Genomic DNA, 19136 nt, shown 5'->3' with positions numbered 1-19136 from the left:
TTTGTGTTTCTTTTTGTTGCATCATCTTGCTGTGTCAGCTCTCCGTGTGTGTGGCGCCATTCCTGAGCAGGCTGCACTTACTTTCGTGCTGGGCGGCTCTCCTTACAGGACGCACTCCTTGCGCTTGGGGCTCCCCATGGCACCGTGCTCCTTGCATGTATCAGCACTGCACATGGGCCAGCTCCACACGGGTTAAGGAGACCTGGAGTTTGAACTGCAGACCTCCCATGTGGTAGACAGATGCCCTATCCACTGGGCCAAGTCCACTTCCCCAGCCTGTATCTTTTGATTGGGGAGTTTAAGCCATTCACATTCATCGATATTAGTGAAGATTTATTTTTTTTTTTTTCTCCCCTTCCCCCCCCCCCCGGTTGTCTGCTGTCTGTGTCCTTTTGCTGCATGTTCTTCTGTGACCGCTTCTATCCTTATTAGCGGCTCCTGGAATCTGTGTTTCTTTTTGTTTTATGTCGTCTTGTTGTGTCAGTTCTCCATGTGTGCAGCACCATACCTGGGCAGGCTGAACTTTCTTTCGCACTGGGCAGCTCTCCTTACGGGGCGCACTCCTCCCGCATGGGACTCCCCTACACGGGGGACACCCCTGCGTGGCACAGCACTCCTTGCATGCATCAGCACTGCGCATGGGCCAGCTCCACATGGGTCAAGGAGGCCCAGGGTTTGAACCGCAGACCTCCCATGTGGTAGACAGATGCCCTAACCACTGGGCCAAGTCCGTTTCCCCTGCATTTCTTACTGTCGCTCCTCTGTGTCTGTTTTTGTTGCCTCATCTTGCTGCGCCAGCTCTCTGCTTGGGCCAGTTTGCCACGCAGGCCAGTACTCTGCTCAGACCAGTTCGCCGCGTGTGCCAGCAGTCTGCATGGGCCAGCTCTCCATTCAGGCCAGCTGTCTACATAGGTCAGCTTGCCTTCACCAGGAGGCCCCAGTTATCATACCCTGGACCTCCCATATGGTAGGCAGGAGCCCAGTCACTTGAGCCACATCTGCTTCCCTCTCATGTGATTTGTTTTTTTTTTTTTTAAGATTTTTTTTAAAAATTTCTCTCCTCCCATCCTGTTGTCTGCTCTCTCTGTCCATTCTCTCTGTGTTCTTCTGTGTCTGCTTGCATTCTTGTCAGTGGCACCAGGAATCTGTGTCTCTTTTTGTTGTGTCATCTTGCTGCATCAGCTCTCCATGTACAGCACCACACCTGGGCAGGTTGCACTTTCTTCATGCAGAGTGGCTCTCCTTATGGGGCACAATAATCCTTGTGCGTGGGGCTCCCCTACGCGGGCGACACCCCTGTGTGGCAGGGCACTCCTTGCATGCATCAGCACTGCTAGTGGGCCAGCTCACCACAGGGGTCAGGAGGCCCTGGATTTGAACCCTGGACCTCCTCCTATGTGGTAGGCAGACTTTCTATCTGTTGAGCCAAATCCGCTTTCCTAATATGTTTTTTATCTCACCTGTCATGTCTTTCATTCGCATGAGTTCTTTTATTTTTCTCTTCAGGTTTTCAAATTTTTCTTTGTGCTCTCTCAGAGTCTTCTCAATGTTGTTTATCTTTTTAGCCATGTTGTCTTTCAATTCATTCATTTGATTTTGGAAATTTGTGTGCATTTAATTGATTAGTTGTCTCAAAGCCTCTCTCTCTTCTGGGGCTCTGATATATTCCTTTTATTTTTTTTTTATTTTTTATTTTTTTAAAGATTTATTTATTTATTTAATTCCCCCCCCCCCCCCCCGGTTATCTGTTCTTGGTGTCTATTTGCTGCGTCTTGTTTCTTTGTCCGCTTCTGTTGTCGTCAGCGGCTCGGGAAGTGTGGGCGGCGCCATTCCTGGGCAGGCTGCTCTTTCTTTTCACGCTGGGCGGCTTTTCCTCACGGGCGCACTCCCTGCGCGTGGGGCTCCCCCACGCGGGGGACACCCTTGCGTGGCACGGCACTCCTTGCGCGCATCAGCGCTGCACATGGCCAGCTCCACACGGGTCAAGGAGGCCCGGGGTTTGAACCGCAGACCTCCCATGTGGTAGACGGACGCCCTAACCACTGGGCCAAAGTCCGTTTCCCTGATATATTCCTTTTAATATCCTCATGTGGTCTTCCTTGGTCTGCCAGCAGATGGTGCTCTTTGGCAGCCCTCTCACTTCAAAACTGGTTGGAATGTGTTTGATGCAACAGGTTTTGAATTAAAGTGATCGAAGCTCCTATCTAGAGGCTAAAAGTCTCATAATTCAAACTTTCTCAGAGGCAATTTTCTAATCTTTGCTGTCAACTCCCTCCCTTTTCCTGGGTAGGAAATAGTTCTACTTTCCTCTGTGTCTTCAACATCCTGTCCCAGTAGTCAGTAGAGTGGAAGATTGAAAGGATGAATATCTTTAGTCCTGTGCAGGTTCCCAAGACAAAAAATGACATGGCCCCATCCAGTCTGGAAGGGCTCATGGGACACAGCAGTCCAAATTTGTGTGTCAAAAGCTGAGTCACAATTAGGTTGTGTCCCTCCCTCCTCTTTCCTAGAGAGATGAATCCCTGGTACCCCCTTTTTCTGTAGCTGCCAGCCCCAAAGCCGGAGAATTAATAAGTGTTTATAGGGTAGGGTAGGATGTTGGCAGCAGCATCTGCTGCTTGTAACTCAGTTTTACTGTCACAGTTCTTTTCCTTTGTCCCTCTCTCTTCTGGGTGTTGTCCAGCCTTCCCCTGGTATCCCAAACCCTAGAAGATTTTCCCAGGCTGTTTCTGCCTATCCTTCAGCTATTTTTCTGGGAGTGAAGAGAGTCCCATGTCTTTTAGTCCACCATCTTCCTGGAAGTTCTGGCAATTATTTTCTTCTAGCACTTTTAAATATAACATCCCACTGCCATCTTGCCTCCATGGTTTCTTAGAGGAAATCTGAACTTAACGTTTTTGGGACTCCCTTGTACATAACTTGTCTTACATTTTTCAGTACCCTTTTCTTGTCCTTGGCATTCTGCAGTTTGACTACTGTGTGTCTGAACATGGTTCTCTTCAAGTTTATCCTGTTGTTGGTTCATTGGACTTATTCATGGCTTTAGTTAAATTTGGGAAGTTATCTACCATTATTTCTTTGAATATTCCTTCTGTCCCTTTGTGTTTTACTTCTGGGACTTCCATAATGCAAATATTGGTATGCTGGATGGTCTCTTAGCCTGTTTGCTTTTTAAATATTTTTTCCTTTCTTTCCCTCGGTGTGGGTCATTTCAATTGTGTTGTTTTTTAGTTCGCTGATTATTCTGCCACCTCCAATGTGCTCTTTTTCTTTTTAAAGATTTATTTTTATTTATTTATTTCTCTCCCCCCCCGCCAGTTGTCTGCTCTCTGTGTCCATTTGCTGTGTGTTCTTCTGTGTCCACTTGGAGTCTTGTCAGTGGCACCGGGAATGTGGCTCTTTTTGTTGCATCATCTTGCTGCATCACCTCTCCTTGTGTGTGGCACCACGCCTGGGCAGGTTGCACTTTTTTTGCATGGGGCGGCTCTCCTTACAGGGCGCACTCCATGTTCGTGGACCTCCCCTACACAGAGGACACCTCTGCATGGCACAGCACTCCTTGGATGCATCAGCACTGTGCATGGGCCAGCTCACCACACGGGTCAGGAAGTCCTGAGTTTGAACCCTGGACCTCCCATGTGGTAGGCAGACGCTCTATCCATTGAGCCAAATTTGCTTCCCACAATATTTTGATTATACTAAAAGCCATTGATTATGAACTTTATATAGATTGTATGGTATATGAATATATCTCAATAAAACTGTTTGGGGAGTAGATGTAGCTCGAGTACTTGAGCACCTGCTTCCCATGTATGAGATCCCAGGTCCATTCCCTGGTACCTCCTAGAGACAGATGCCACAGCCAACTCTCATTGGGAACAGATATGGCTCAGTGGTTGAGTGCCTGCTTCCCATGGTATAAGGTTTTGGGCTCATTCCCCAGTACTTACTATTAAAAACAAACCAAAAGGGAAGCAGACTTGGCCCAGTGGTTACAGCGTCCGTCTACCACATGGGAGGTCCACAGTTCAAACCTTGGGCCTCCTTGACCTGTGTGGAGCTGGCCCATGTGCAGTGCTGATGTGCACAAGAAGTACCCTGCCATGCAGGGGTGTCCCCCACATAGGGGAGCCCCACACGCAAGGAGTACGCCCCGGAAGGAGAGCCATCCAGCGCAAAAGAAGGTGCAGCCTGCCCAAGAATGGTGCCGCACACATGGAGAGCTGACATAGCAAAATGACGCAACAAAAAGAAATACAGATTCCCATGCTGCTGACAACAACAGAAGCAGACAGAGAAGAAGACGCAGCAAATAGACACAGAGAACAGACAACCGGGGTTGGGGGGTGGGGATAAATAAAATCTTAAAAGAAAAAAGCACACACAACCTTGCTTAATAAATAATTGTGCAAGAATAACCAGAAATAGCAGCTTTGTACAGCAGGGGAAGCACAGAGAGATCGAGGGGTGGAGTATTTTCTTGTTATGTTTTTTGTTTGTTTTTGTTGTTTTTAATTATTATTTTTGAAATAATGAAAATGTCATAATGATGATTGAAATTATGAATGTGCAACTATGTGATTATACCAAGTACTATTGATTGTACACTTTAGATAAATTGTGTGCTTTATTAATATTTATCAATATAATTGATTTGTTAATTTTTTTTAAAAAGGCTGACAAATAGGACTAGAGCACCATTGAGCTTGTGGGACAGTATCAAGTGGTCTAGCATGTATTTGGAGCCCCAGAAGTGGAGGTGGAGGAAGGGGTTTTTTAAGAAATGTTTGAAGAAATAATGGTGGAAGATTTTCCAAATTTGGAAACTATAAACCTAGAAATTCAGTGTATCCCAAGTAGAGCATCACACTAAGATATTTAATAATCAACTTGCTAAAAACCAGTGATAAAAAGAAAAATAATTTACAGTAACTAGAGGGAAAAAGACACATGCAAAGGAACAAAGATAAGAATAACTTATTGTCAGAAATCACGTAGGCCAAAAGACAGGGTGGCTGCATCTCTTAAGTACTGAGAGAAATGGAGAAAAATAAAAATAAACAAAACCCCATGAAATCTAGATACTATATCCAGCAAAAATATCTTTCAAAAATAAGGGAAAGACTTTTTTCCAACAAACAAAAGCTAAGAGAATTCATTACCAACAGACAGACCTGCATTATAAGAAAGAAGTTCTTCTGGCAGGGGAAAAATACCAGATGGAAATTTGAGTCTACATGAAGGAGTGAAGAGCAGGGAAAATTATAAATATATGGGAAAATATCATACTTTTCGTTATTGATTATTTCTTTAAAAAACATTTGACTAAAGCAAAAATAAGACAGTGTATTGTGAGGTTTATAAAATGTAGAAGTAAAATGTAAAACAATTACGGCACAAAGGAGGGGGAAATGGGACTTTTTACTAATATAAGTTTCTTACATTATGTTATGAAGTTGTATAATATTATATGATGATACACTGGTAAATTAAAGAGGTATATTGTAAATACTAGAGCAATCACTAAAAAAGTAAAAAACACAGAATTATATAGTTAATAGCCCAATAACGGTGATAAAAATGGAATCATAAGATATACTTACTACAAAAGAAGGCATGGAAAGAGGGAAAAAAAGATAAAAAGAACAAATGAGAGAAATAGGAAAAATGGGGAGGGGGGGCAGCAAGATGGTAGATTTAAACCCCAGCTGTATCAATAATCACATCAAATGTAAATGATCTAAACCAATGCTATCTAATAGAAATATAACGTGAGCTACATAGGTAATTTTAAATGTTCTACTAGTCACATTACAAAAAGTAAAAAGCAAGTGGAATTAATTTTAATAGTGTATTTAACCCAATATATCCAAAATATGTCATTTCAGCATGTGATCAATATTGAAATACGAAATTTGAAATATTTTACCTTCTTTTTTCTCACTTAAGTTTTTGAAATGGGGTATGCATTTTACATTTAACAGCACATCCTAATTTGGATTAACCCTTTTTTAAGTGCTCAATAATCATATTTGGCTAGTGGTACCCATTGGACAGTGCAGGTAAAACATCCAATTAAAAGGCAGAGATTGTCAGATTTGGTAAAAAAGCTATTTGCAAGAAACCCATTTTATTTTATTAATAACAATTTGAGGGAAGTAGATGTGGCTCAACTGATAGAGCGTCCACCTACCATATGGAAGGTCCAGGGTTCAATACCCAGGCCTCTTGGCCCATGTGTTGAGCTGGCCCATGTGCAGCGCTGCCACGCACAAGGAGTGCCGAGCCACACAGGTGTCTCTTGCATAGGGGTGCCCCATGCACAAGGGGTACACCCCATGCGAAAAAAACGCAGCCTGTCTGGGAGTGGTGCTGCACACATGGAGAGCTAACACAGCAAGATGACAACAAAAAAGCAACACAGTTTCTCCTAGTGCCACTTGACAAGAATGCAGGTGGACACAGAAGAATACACAGCAAATAGACACAGAGCCGACAACGGGGGCAGGGGGTGGGAAGGGGAGAGAAATAAATAAAATAAATCTTTAAGAAAAAAAAACAATTTGACAAAAGGGTGAAGAGATCTTACAATGAATGGGGTTGTGTAAAGAAACCTATTTTAAATATAAGGACACAGGTAAGTTAAAAGTAAAAGGATGGAAAAATGATACCGCAAATACTAATCAAAAGAAAGATGGAGTGACTATATTAATATTACACAAAGTAGATTTCAGAGCAAGGAATATTATTAGGGACAAAGATATTTCATTATCATAAAGGGGTTAGCTCGTAAGAGGACTGAACAACCTAAATATTTTTTGCATCATAACAGAACTTCAAAATACATGCCAGGTGCCGCTGACACAAGCAGACACAGAAGAACACATAGTGAATGGACACAGAGAGCAGATAACTGGGGGTGGGGCAGGGAAAGGAAGAGAAATGAATAAAAAAATCTTTAAAAATAAATAAATAAAATAAATAAGCAAAAACTGGTAGAACTAAGGGGAAAAGTAGACAAATCTATATTTACTGTTGGAGATTTAAGTACCTCTCTTTTAATAATTGATAGAAAAAGAAAAATCAATAAGGATATATGGAAGTATCCCATGTACTCAAATGCTTGTGGGCAGGAAACACTTTCTTTTCTACACAGCCCTATCTGCCCTATCCCACATGATGAAATGGAATAATCACAGCATTTCCTATCTCTTTATTTTCTAAGACTCTGTTCTCTCTATCGTCCCTTACTACTAATTTAAGGATGAATTGGCAAGGTAGCAAGCAGACATGTCTTCTTTTTTGGCTCTGCTTTACAAGCCCATATTAATTATTACCAGTTATTTCCAAATTAGAAAAGCATTTGACTGTTGGAATACTGAGTTTCTAACTTCACCAGCTAGGGAAAGGCCATGAGGAAAAGACAAATATGGGAGGCAGAGGACAAGAGGAATGGAGGTGGAACCTACAGAGCAGACTGTAAACTATATTGAAGGCATAGCTAGCCAGGCAAACTACTTTGTAAAACTCACCCTGAAAGAAAAGACATATCTTTCAGCTATTCAACATCACAATAGGCTGGTGTATAGAGATAGTATTCTTACTTGATTGGTAGTAAGACGTAAGACTTTATAAGAAATGTACCAAGGTCTTATGATTTTTTTTTTCAAATTCTACTCAATTTATTCATTTTTTTAAAAGATATTACATTAAAAAAATATGAGGTCCCCACTCGCCCCCACCACAGCACTCCCCCCCCAGTAACACTCTCCCCCATCATCATGTCACATCCATTGCATCTGGTGAAATGGACTTGGCCCAGTGGTTAGGGCATCCGTCTACCACATGGGAGGTCCGCGGTTCAAACCCCGGGCCTCCTTGACCCGTGTGGAGGCGGCCCATGTGCAGTGCTGATGTGCGCAAGGAGTGTCCTGCCACACAGGGGTGTCCCCCGCATAGGGGAGCCCCACGTGCAAGGCGTGCACCTGTAAGGAAAGCCGCCAGCGTGAAAGAAAGTGCAGCCTGCCCAGGAATGGTGCCGCCCACACTTCCCGTGCCACTGACGACAACAGAAGCGGACAAAGAAACAAGACGCAGCAAATAGACACAGAGAACAGACAACCGGGGGAGGGGGGGAATTAAATAAATAAATTTTTTTTAAAAAGTGGTCTTATGATTTTTATTGCAGAGTCAGGATCTGGAACTAGAATACATAACTCTTTGTCTGGCATACTAATTTTCAGAACACAAATCTATGGAAATGAGGAATTGATAGTGGTCATAGCTTAATAATTATTTCCAAGGAGTAGTTAAAGCTGAGTGGTGCTCAGTAAAATGAGGAACTAGCCTGCAAAATATTAAGTACAACTAGCACATGGTATAGGTTTTCCTTAGGGAATAAACTTGATTGCATATGGAAAGTGAAAAAATAAAATAAAACCCCAGGCAAAATGAGACAGATACGGAAATGTGATAGGTTTACCATATGCTATGCACTATTTCATTTTTTTTTATTTTTATTTTTTTTAATTATTGTCTTTTTTTTTTAAGATAAATAGATCACAAAATATGCACTATTGCATGTAGAATTAAAAGATCAGAATGAAAATTGTAGTGTTTCTGAAATGGTTCATTGGCTTCCCCATGGTTAGTTTACCTCTGAAGTGCTTCTTAATAGAACTAGCCCTGATAAACTAGGAATTTGTGCAGACTAAGTGGAGACTAGTAATTATATTTATCATTCTGTGGCTCCATAAAAATAGGTGTTGCTTGCCTATTTTTCTCCAAAACTTTGGCAGTATTTCTAATACTTTGCTTAATACTTCATCATTTGAGAAAAATCCCTGTGTATTGCCATTGAGGGATGTAATACATAGAGCTTTCCTGAAGCCTGCTTTCTTGGTTTCTATAATATTACTCAGTCAGATCTTATGACCCATAATGTTCAGGTGCTACTTTGGTTAATCTTTTGTGTTTTGTGGTTGACAAGAATAAATTTAATTTTGAAAATCAGAATGAGAGGTTAATGTAAGAATCTCAAGCTAAAATTGGAAAAACTACTTTTTTTCCTAAAAGTTTTCTTGGTGTCTGCTTAGAAACACTGTCAAGTCTAGAACTTAATGTAATTTTTTCCCCCTAAGCAAATTAGAAGGATTCAAAGTATACATTTCGGAATGGTTAAAAGTCAAGACTTTGCTGTGAATGAAATGCTTTACTTCTAACTGCACAAGAAACAATAATTTGGCTGGTTTATTGCGCAAGAAGGAAGAGACCGATAACAAGATCATTTATGTTGTTGTGGTAGCATACAGGAAAAGGACTAAGTCCTGAGCTTGAGAACATTTTAAGTTTTTCTTTTTAAGGAAAGAGGCTTTTTTTAGCTTCAGCCTGGCAGCTCTTCATATAAAATCACAAAGGAACAGGACACTATAAACAAATCCCCCCACCCCTAGACAGAACTGCATAGACAAGCAGGCGCTTATCGTCAAGGCTGTGAAGGCAGCAGGAAGGGCAGTCCCTTAAAGGGTACCAGGAGACACAGCAAACAATCAGAAGCAAGTGTGGGCCCTAGGAAGGGTAACAAGTGAACCAACACTGCTAGTAGCCCTCAGAGGCTGGTATATTGGCAAAACAGTATGCACAGGCCTAGTCGTCTCTCCCGTCTCAAAGGAAATTCAGGATCTGCTGGAGCTAAGAGTCTTGTGTGCAGAAAGAACTCTCACCATGGGGTGTCAGGGACCCTTCTCTTCGAGAAATCCGAGCAAGTGCTCTGACCATCACTGCCTCTCTTTCATCTTTAACACTGTGATCCTTTCTCTCATTTCTTTTTTCCTTCATCTCCAGCCCTCTTCTGTGAGATGACATGTAAGATTCTTTGTTCTCTCACTTCTAGCTTGTTTTTTTTGTAATGATTATGTCTTGGCTGAAAAAAGACTATTTTCCTTATTTGGACAGAGTTACAGCTGAAAAACTGAGGAGAGAAACTTGTATCTAAATTCTGTCTTAGATGTCAGGTTTCATATCCTCAACTAATTTGAGGGAACATTGATGGCACCAAGCGCTCTCCTACCTGAATACGGGGGAAATGAAAAGAATTCAGATCGCTACCTCAATCTATTAATAATTAAAGAGTTGATTTTGGAGGAGGCCATTTCCCTCTCAGTGGAGAAATCTTGGTAAGAAGCAGAACTTAAATCAGTAGAAGAAGAGAGTCTCAGCAGACACAGACAACAGGGTACCCTGAATGCTAGGTCTCTCTGCTGTTCAGCTGTGTTGGTCTTCAGCTTCATAGTCCTTCTTCTCAAAGTAAGAAAAAAACCTAAACAACCAACCTCAGGCTGTGTAAGTGCAGCTAAGCTTCAAGAGTTCCCCAACTCTTTCCTATGATGATCATGTACAGCATGGACTCGTTTATGTCGCCTTTTCTTACCTCAGGCTAGTGATCCCAGAGGTGATACCTTGCTGATGGGGACCTGGGGAAAGTCTATCTCCATGACTTTCACGTGCTTGCCTGTCTTTATCTGTCTTTATCCTTCCACCTCCCCCTGAGTCTATATTGCCTATTATAATATATAATGTGCCTGCTCCTTTGGAACGTTTACAACACCTGACAGGTCATCTGCCTATTCATGTCCCACTTTGGATTGAAGAGTTTAAGCCTTTGGCTTATATTACGGTATGAATAGAATGTCAGAGGAATGGTTCAGTTTCCTCTTGCTGCTTTTCCCTCATTGGAGAATGTAGTTTACATCCTAGAAATCTGTGCTTGCTGGGTAGCTCCTCCTGCATTCTTGTCTGCCCTCACACGTCTAGAGACATCATATAACACCATTATTCGAAGGGACAGAGTTAAATGGGAAACCTAGATTTGAAAAATCTAGACTATACACAGTTCTAATTGTGCTTTGATTCATTATCATTATTTAGAACTACTGAGCTCCAGTTATGTACTGGGCTTCACACTAGGCAGAAAATAAGTGACAGTCTGAATCCTCTGGGCTTGCTAGACTGCTGTTGCTCATTCCTTGGAGCTGCAGGCAGAACAGTGCCTTTCTTCTCTTCCAGCCTCCCCCCACGTCCTCAGAACTCTGCCTCATGGCAAGTGTGGTTTCCCTGCAGCTACCTAGGCATCCTCGTCTATAGGCCCTTTCTCTTGTCCAGACCATGCTCTGGTGTGTTCCTGGCAGTGTTCCTGCTGCCTACCCAGTATGTAGTTACCTTCTGTTGGGCATTGCTCACTGCTCTGGCATCCTGGTGTGTAAATATTTGTCAAAGGACGGGGGCGTTTTCCCATTCCCCAAAAAGCATTCTGAAAAATGTGCCTGTTTTCTTAGTCATATTTCCAAGTTGTGGATCAGTTAGCCCATTCATTTCTTGCAGTTGACAGACGCTGGCCTGGCCTCAGCTGGCCACATAAACTGTTAGTATGCAGCAGCTTTGTACACAATAACTTTCAAACTAGTACCTAGGAATCCTGAACCTAAAGGAACCATAGACGACAGTCTCTTAGAGGAGACAGTGTTTCATTAACAGAAAGAATCTACATGCCCCCTATTAAGCATTTTCATTTCTTCCACTCATACTTAATATTGAAGGTATAAATGGAATCAACAAACATAAGAAAACTAACCATATAGATTCTGGGGAAGAACTTTACTTTCCAGGTTTGTGACTTTACTTTCAGGTCTAACATAATATAGGTTTTTATACTACATCCATGTCTGCCTCTATGTAATACTGAGCTATTATCAGCTTAGAGGTGATTTTCTGGTAACTATTGGTGGATTTATTTTATGCCATATGTCCTGTCACTTATTTCTATTCAAGACTAAAACAGTTTGCCTCTGCAAAGTGACTTTAAGCTAAAAAGACAAGGTTTAGCCAGGGAGCAGAATTTTCTATCTTTGTAAAAAAGCAAAAAACAACAGATGACCAAAAATAAGAATTGAGCTCTTGATCTTAGCTTCATTAATACTAGCCTCCTAACAAACTGAGCTCAGAATCTTTTTAAATTGCTCACACAGTCCCAATAGATTAAACTGCTAATGTGCCTTATTAAACTGCTTGCCCTTCATCCTTCCCTTTTCCAGAAGCCTTCCCATTCTCATCTTAATAAGATTCTTCCTTCCCATTCTCTTATCTTAATAAGATTTGTTAGAAGACTACCTAATCCTTAGTCTTCTACAAGTCTGCCCAGCAACTTCCTTTTGTATACCCAATCCCATAATGTATATACCAACTTTTCCTCTTTTCACTGTTTACAGCCATCTCAATCCTCCTTTCTAATCAGAATTTGATACAGGGGCATGAGACTGTTGGGCATTGAAGTATTAATTGAATTGGTTAGGAAACAATATTCTGTTTAGTATAGCAAGTGCTTTCCCCCAATATAATACAACTATTTTGAAAGGCCTGAATATCTACTCTAATGCATAAAATTTCTTCCCACAGATCATCAATTTCTACATGAATATGCTGATGGAGCGAAGTAAAGAGAAGGGATTGCCAAGTGTGCATGCATTTAATACCTTTTTTTTTACTAAGTTAAAAACAGCTGGATATCAGGCAGTGAAACGTTGGACAAAGAAAGTGGATGTATTTTCTGTTGATATTCTTTTGGTACCCATTCACCTGGGAGTGCATTGGTGTCTAGCTGTGAGTACCTCTTTTATTTTTTATAAAATTTAGAAGAAATATATATAATCATAGAATATACAGAGAACTAATGTGTAGTAGTTCTCCATCGTCACTTGAGGATTGAGAGAAAGTAAGAGTAGCATGTATTAGTAGGTTGGATAAAAATTGGATAGATGAATGAGCTTCTTGTCAAGAATGGGAGATACTAAGATGTTGAAGAAAACCAAACTAATGTGTATTAGTTCTCCATCTTCACTTGAGGATTGAGAGAAAGTAAGAGTAGCATGTATTAGTAGGTTGGATAAAAATTGGATAGATGAATGAGCTTCTTGTCAAGAATGAGAGATACTAAGATATTGAAGAAAGCCATGGGATTTCCCTTTCTGGAAATATTTAAAAGGAAGTTATAGGAAATCTAAGAAGCCTAAAGACAAGGCATAAGGAGGAAAAGTGACTAAGATTCTGTGATTATTTTCTGCCTAATTATGATTTAACTTGCATACTTGGAAATTTAATATTTTTATGGATACATTAGCTTAATGTATTTGCAAAAATATAAAAGTTATCTCACAATCTGTTTTGAATTAAATTTGAAAATCAAAAAACCAAAAGGAATTTTGCAAGATAAACAAAACCCAGAAACTTTTTACCATCTTTCTGAAGGTGTGTGGGGATGATCTCACTCAGCTTACATTCTCAAAAGAGCATCTTGTTTTTTTCACCATTGCCCATCTTGCATGTGTAGAACCTGAACACTACTAAAAAGGTTTCAGGACAATTCATAGGACCTCCCGTTGATCAACCACCACCACAGTTTTATGTAAACAGGCAAAATGTCCCAAGTACTAGTGAGGGAGAAGCTGAGAAAGCAGTTTTCTTCACTTTTAAATACATGGATTTTTTCTTATTCCTAGGTTGTGGACTTTAGAAAGAAGAATATTACCTATTATGACTCTATGGGTGGGATAAACAATGAAGCCTGCAGAATCCTCTTGTAAGTAGGGAGTTGAGGACAGAAGGGTTTGGTGTCAGGTGTTTGTTGTGTTTTTCCTTCTATAGAATTCAGTTGCTTGATACCTGTAATGGAGTAATAGGTGAAATCATCATATTAAGTAAGAATGGGTTTTTTAAGACAAAGCAAGTAAAATTTAATAATATAAAAAATAAGCCATAATGGGAGGAGTTACTCTCTGTCCTACTGCACTTGTTAAAGAGTAAAGAAAGTACTTAGAATTCATCTAATCTAACCTAATTTTTCAGATGAAGAAACTAAGGCCCACAGAGGTGACTTTGATTTGCCAAGATCCTACTAGTTAGTGGCTCAGCTAGGAACCAATAATTCAACTCCCTTTATACCTAATCTGTTGCTCTTTCCAAAATACCTCTTCCTTACTGCTCTGGTGGCCAGAAGAAGGCAGGTTCCAGAATGGTGAGCAGTTGCACTTAAAAAGAGTGCTTGCTGTACATGAGGTAGGCACTCAAATTGTTGGTTTGGATTGATTTTCACACAAGAGAATTAAACCCAACAATAGTAAATAAATACCTCAACATTGCTAAAAATTAAGACATTTTTTCTATTAGATTGAGTTCTAAAGGACCATATAAACCAAGGGAAAAAATCAAAACATGTTCTTCAGGAGAAACAGGAGGTGGAAGGAGTATCAGAAGTATCAGAGGCAGAGATCATGTTCCTTTTGTGTCAGAAGAGTGGGCATTGATCATGGGATTGGTGAGAGGCAAGCTCAGCTCCAGAGGAAGCTTAGCAATCCAAGGATTCCCTGCCCAACATAATATATTACTTTCCTCAGAAGAGCAGGTGAAACTGCTCAGAATTGTCAGCCCCATCCTGAAGGTGGCAGCTTTCATCAGTGTTCCCCATAATTCATCTGGTTCTCTCCTAATGCCTTCAGGCAGTACCTAAAGCAAGAAAGCATTGACAAGAAAAGGAAAGAGTTTGATACCAATGGCTGGCAGCTCTTCAGCAAGAAAAGCCAGGTACATTTTATTTTCATGAGATGGAAATCCTAAGATTAGGGTATATGGGAGGAAAAATTCTACTGCTCGATTCCCAGGAACCTTCTGTCTTAGCATCTAGTCTGACCTCTGCTTGATTATTTGGTTCCTCGGGCAAGATCTATTAAGCCATTTGTGGGTAAGCTGGTAATATGTTTCTTACGTAGAACTAAATTTTCTTAAATGCTCTGATATTTTGCAAGCTTTTCACTCTTAAAGAAATTGCTGATTGGTCCTTGGGAGAGGGACAACTTTTTATACCCTTAGGTACCATGGAGGTCTAAGATATCCTCCTCTGTGATTAATATGAAGTACATAGGCCTGACTGAGATACTATCTTTTTATCTCTAAGTCTCTGTTATCCTCAGTGAGGGACCAGAGCCATCTGTTCAAATGTCATAAAAACCTATAAAATGTATATCCCTTGGTTCTTATTTATGATCTAACAGAAGGAGGTACACTTAGAAAGGTATCAACTTTTTTGTTGTTGCTCTTTCAGGAAATTCCACAGCAGATGAATGGCAGTGACTGTGGAATGTTTGCCTGCAAATATGCTGACTGTATTACCAAAGACAGACCAATTAACTTTACACAGGTAAGCTGAGCCTTTAAGAAAGAGTTCTGTGACCACCTTATCTCCAGTCTGCCTTATTTATAGATGTTTGTCTTTCTGCTTGCTCTGCTTGTGGACCTCTGGCTTGACCTTTAGCATCATTCAACCTATGAATCATAATCCTGTTGGTTACTGCCTGCCATGTCACAAGAAAGACAGATAAAATAGACCACATCCTGGGTTACCATGTGACACATATTGTGGTAAAAGAATGCTGGTCAACAGTAGTACCTTCTCTGCCCATCTCACCCACCTACTCAAATCCTATAAGAAACAAAACTGGAACCAAAGCGAATTTTCTTCCGGTTCCCTGTTTTTGCTTAATAGTCAGGTTTTGATCTCCTAGTGTAATTTGTTTAAACTCCCTGTCCCTTTCACCATCACTGGATGCAACTGATCATTCTTCTTTTAGTGTGTGATTGATCGTTTATGCCCACATGATCCTTCAGAGACCAAGGCAGATTGAGACTAGAGGTCATGGCTTATTCTGGTATGTTTTCCACTTAACATTTTACTTCCGTTTGCATCAGTGACTATACCAGATTTTTCCCCGTAGCCCCTGTGTAGACTGGCCTGAGTTGACTCTCATGGTTCCCATTAATTCTTCCTCAAAAGTGAGTTTTTGATTTTCAGACCTCAGATCTCAACTCCTCTTAAAGTTTCAACATAAAGGCCTCGATGGGCACTATTTCGCAAAATCCTTGGAGACCTTTAGGTATAACCTGGGGACTCCAGGCCATGCTGAATAAAACTTCTAAGGCTACAACAGTATTTCAAGGAGATTAGTAGAAAAAAGCAATGGAAAAAACAAACAAACAAAAACACATGTAATCTATAATGAACAATATGAAAGACCAGAAATGTGAATGAGACTCTTATAATTGATAATTGAAAACCTTCAGGAGAGAAGACATATGGGGAAGGGGTCTGTCGATAGTGATTAAGTCTGGATAAAAGAAATAAAAATTAAGGATGTCTCTGTATTTCTACAGCAACACATGCCATATTTCCGGAAGCGGATGGTCTGGGAGATCCTCCATCGAAAGCTCTTGTGAAGACTGTTCCACTTAACAGACATTGACCTTGTGGGGGACCAGGTCTTTGCAGTCTACATCCAGAGACCTTGAAAACAGCTGCTCCCAGCCCTCTGTTCTTGTAAAGCCCTTGATCCTGGACCAGGCCTTGGCAAGATGCATTCACAAGCACATCTGCCTTTCCTTTTGTATCTCAGATACTATTTTTGCAAAGCAATTTTGGTGCTGTGAAAGGGGTGAGGGACATCCCTAAGCTGAAGAGAGAGACTGATTTTCACTTCTTCAGTTCTGCCATCTTGTTTTCAAAGGGCTCCAACCTCATTCAGTCCCTAGTTAGGAGACTGAGAGAAGCTTGGAAAGAATCTTGGTTTCATATAAACTCTTGTTGTTAGGCCTTACTATGAGGTAGGAAAGGGCATGGGGAAAAGGGTAGGGATAAAAACCACCAGCATATACACGCACACATACATACACACCTGATTTTTAAGATGTGTAGTCAGGAATGTGACTATAAACTGGACTTTGGGGTACCTGCCCAAGTCTCCTCCTCTAGGACTTTTCCTATTTATATGCCCCTATGTGAAATCCATCTGCTTCTATACAAGGCTGTTTTATCATGTCACGTCCTCCCATCCTGAGACTCATAGCACATGGGCCTTGGGTGAACCCCAAAGTCCCAGAAGTCCTTCCTTTAAAAACAGGGGTTTGCATATGCTAGCAACACTCGATAGAGGGAAGACCCACCCAGGGAGCAGTTCAGTGGAGCAACAAAGCTCCACTTTTACTGCCACCTACTTCTGACTAAGAAGAAGAAGGACCTCAGTCTTTAGCATAAAATTTCAACATTGGATGAATACAGGTCTAGTTTGGTCTGTGGCTAGTTAGTTTAAATATGTTCCTAACCACAGAGAATTTAATATATGTATTTCACAGGGATATGCTTTTTTTTGTTGTTAAAGGCTGAGTTTGTTCACCATTTTAGCCTGTAGATTTACTTCCATTTTCCAAGTTTAGCTCCAGTATGCACAAATCGCAGCCCCTATGTGTAGGGTGTTTGTGGACTTCCTAACAATATTTTGAGGCCTGGATGAACTTTGGATTAGTAATAGAGGTAACAGAGGGAGGTAAGATTTTCAACTGGAAAACGGGTGGGGTTTGGACTGATCAACTTGAGATAAAAAAAAAAAAACTGCTTTTCCTTTTGTTCTTTCTAGCATCTTCCCTCACCCTTTGAGAGCTCCTCAGGCTTAGATAGTGAAAATTATCCAGTGCCAGTGTCATTTTGTACTTAAGTTCCAAAATAGGAACGTTTTATACTTTTTTCTGTATTGTAATAGGTAGTTTTGTATAAAATCTTTTCTCCTCTCCCCATGTACCTTACCTTTCCAGCATTGTGCTTTCTCCCTGGGCTTATTTGAAAATTTTACTCTGTTTTATACCAAGCTTGTTTAGTACATTTTTCTATGTTTTACCACAGGTTACAATTTGAAAAGAAAACTATTTTTTTTAAATATTCCATTGTTAACTGAATGTTACTCTTTCCACTCCAGCAACTAGGTGTCCTACCTTTTTTCATAACTGCCTGCCTTTTGGGGGGAAGACTACCTTCTTTTGTTTTTGTTTTCTATTCGTTCTTTTTTTCCTTTTCTTGGGTTTTTTTGTTTGTTTCTTTTTTGTTTTGGGGGGAGTTTTCTATAGGAAATAAATAGCTTTCTATAAAAGAGTTGCTGGGAACTTTCACATTCTCTTTTAGAAAGCTATGGTCATGCAGACTGATTGTAGGCCTCCTGGATCTTGTCTCATGCTTGGTACTTACTGTGTTTAAGTGACAACCTGAAAGGTAGCAATATGGTGTGGATTTGGACTATGAATCAAAGACCTGAGTTTTCCAAGCTCTTCCACTACCATCTGGGGGACTCAAAACAAGATAATAGTTCTCTGTATTTATTTGTCCATTTAGATAACACCTGTCTTACCTTCCTCACAGATTTTTTGTACAGACCAAAGCAACAAATATTTATTGCCATGTACAGCAGAAAATGAAATAATGCAACAAAAGCACTTTGAAAAAAATATAAGGAGTTGTTGAACCTCTGTAGCTCAGTGGTTGAGCGCCTGCTTTCCATGTATGAGGTTCTGGGTTCAAGTCCCCAGTACCTCCTTAAAACAAAAAAACAAAAATACTTTCTCTTTGGTTTGGGGTGGATCTTGATGACCAGTGTAAAAAGGAGACTTTCCTGCATTGTATGTCCAAGGGCATGTTATCAATAGTTTAACCTGTCTTAACCAAATAAGCCTATCACATTCCTTTTCTCATATCTTCCCTTCTTTTTTATGCCAAGCACTCTAGCATATCATAATCACCTACATCCCCTAAAAAAGGAACACTTTTGAGGGATGGTAAGTATCAGATGTCATATAGTCTCCAATAGAAACCACAGTTCTAATAATCACTACTGGACCTATAGAGAAAGTCAGACTTCCTGTCCATTTGAGAATATCTCGTTTATCCCCTGGGACCCACTGTTTTCCCAGGAATCCTATTGATGGTTGAATGTACTTCTCCTTTTCAGGCCTGGAGACTTTGTATAAATTGACTTCTATATGAGGTGCTTCCTACTTCTGTATGGTATCAACCCCTCTCCCTTAACCACCATAATCACGCTAGCATCGTCTCCCCACTGCCCCCAGCAAGGTTAGCCCCAAATGTTAGTTTTTCTGGAGTAGGGAAACATAACCTGGAAAAGCACTTCCACCAGCCCTGCCTCACAGTCTGTCCATCCCTCCCTGGCCCATAAAAATCTCTGGTGGGTAGAGAAGAGAAGGGTTCACTCAAGAGC

General features: G+C 40.7%; 1 protein-coding gene across 5 annotated transcripts in view; it reads left to right on the top strand.

Moving 5' to 3' along the window:
• Positions 1-18017, top strand: part of SENP1 (SUMO specific peptidase 1) — a 93041-nt gene extending 75024 nt beyond the window's left edge. For all 5 annotated transcript variants that reach the window (XM_058307897.2, XM_004470399.5, XM_004470398.5 and 2 more), the window contains 5 exons: positions 12451-12654; positions 13551-13630; positions 14547-14631; positions 15149-15244; positions 16255-18017. In XM_058307897.2, the coding sequence (XP_058163880.1) occupies positions 12451-12654; positions 13551-13630; positions 14547-14631; positions 15149-15244; positions 16255-16317 (528 nt within the window). In that variant the 3' untranslated portion in view covers positions 16318-18017. The remainder of the gene's footprint in view (positions 1-12450; positions 12655-13550; positions 13631-14546; positions 14632-15148; positions 15245-16254) is intronic.
• The last annotated feature ends 1119 nt before the right edge of the window (positions 18018-19136 follow it).

This window comes from Dasypus novemcinctus, chromosome 12 (genome assembly GCF_030445035.2).
Source record: "Dasypus novemcinctus isolate mDasNov1 chromosome 12, mDasNov1.1.hap2, whole genome shotgun sequence".
NCBI classification, from domain to species: Eukaryota; Metazoa; Chordata; class Mammalia; order Cingulata; family Dasypodidae; genus Dasypus; species Dasypus novemcinctus.
This window is presented reverse-complemented; position numbering and strand designations above follow the sequence as displayed.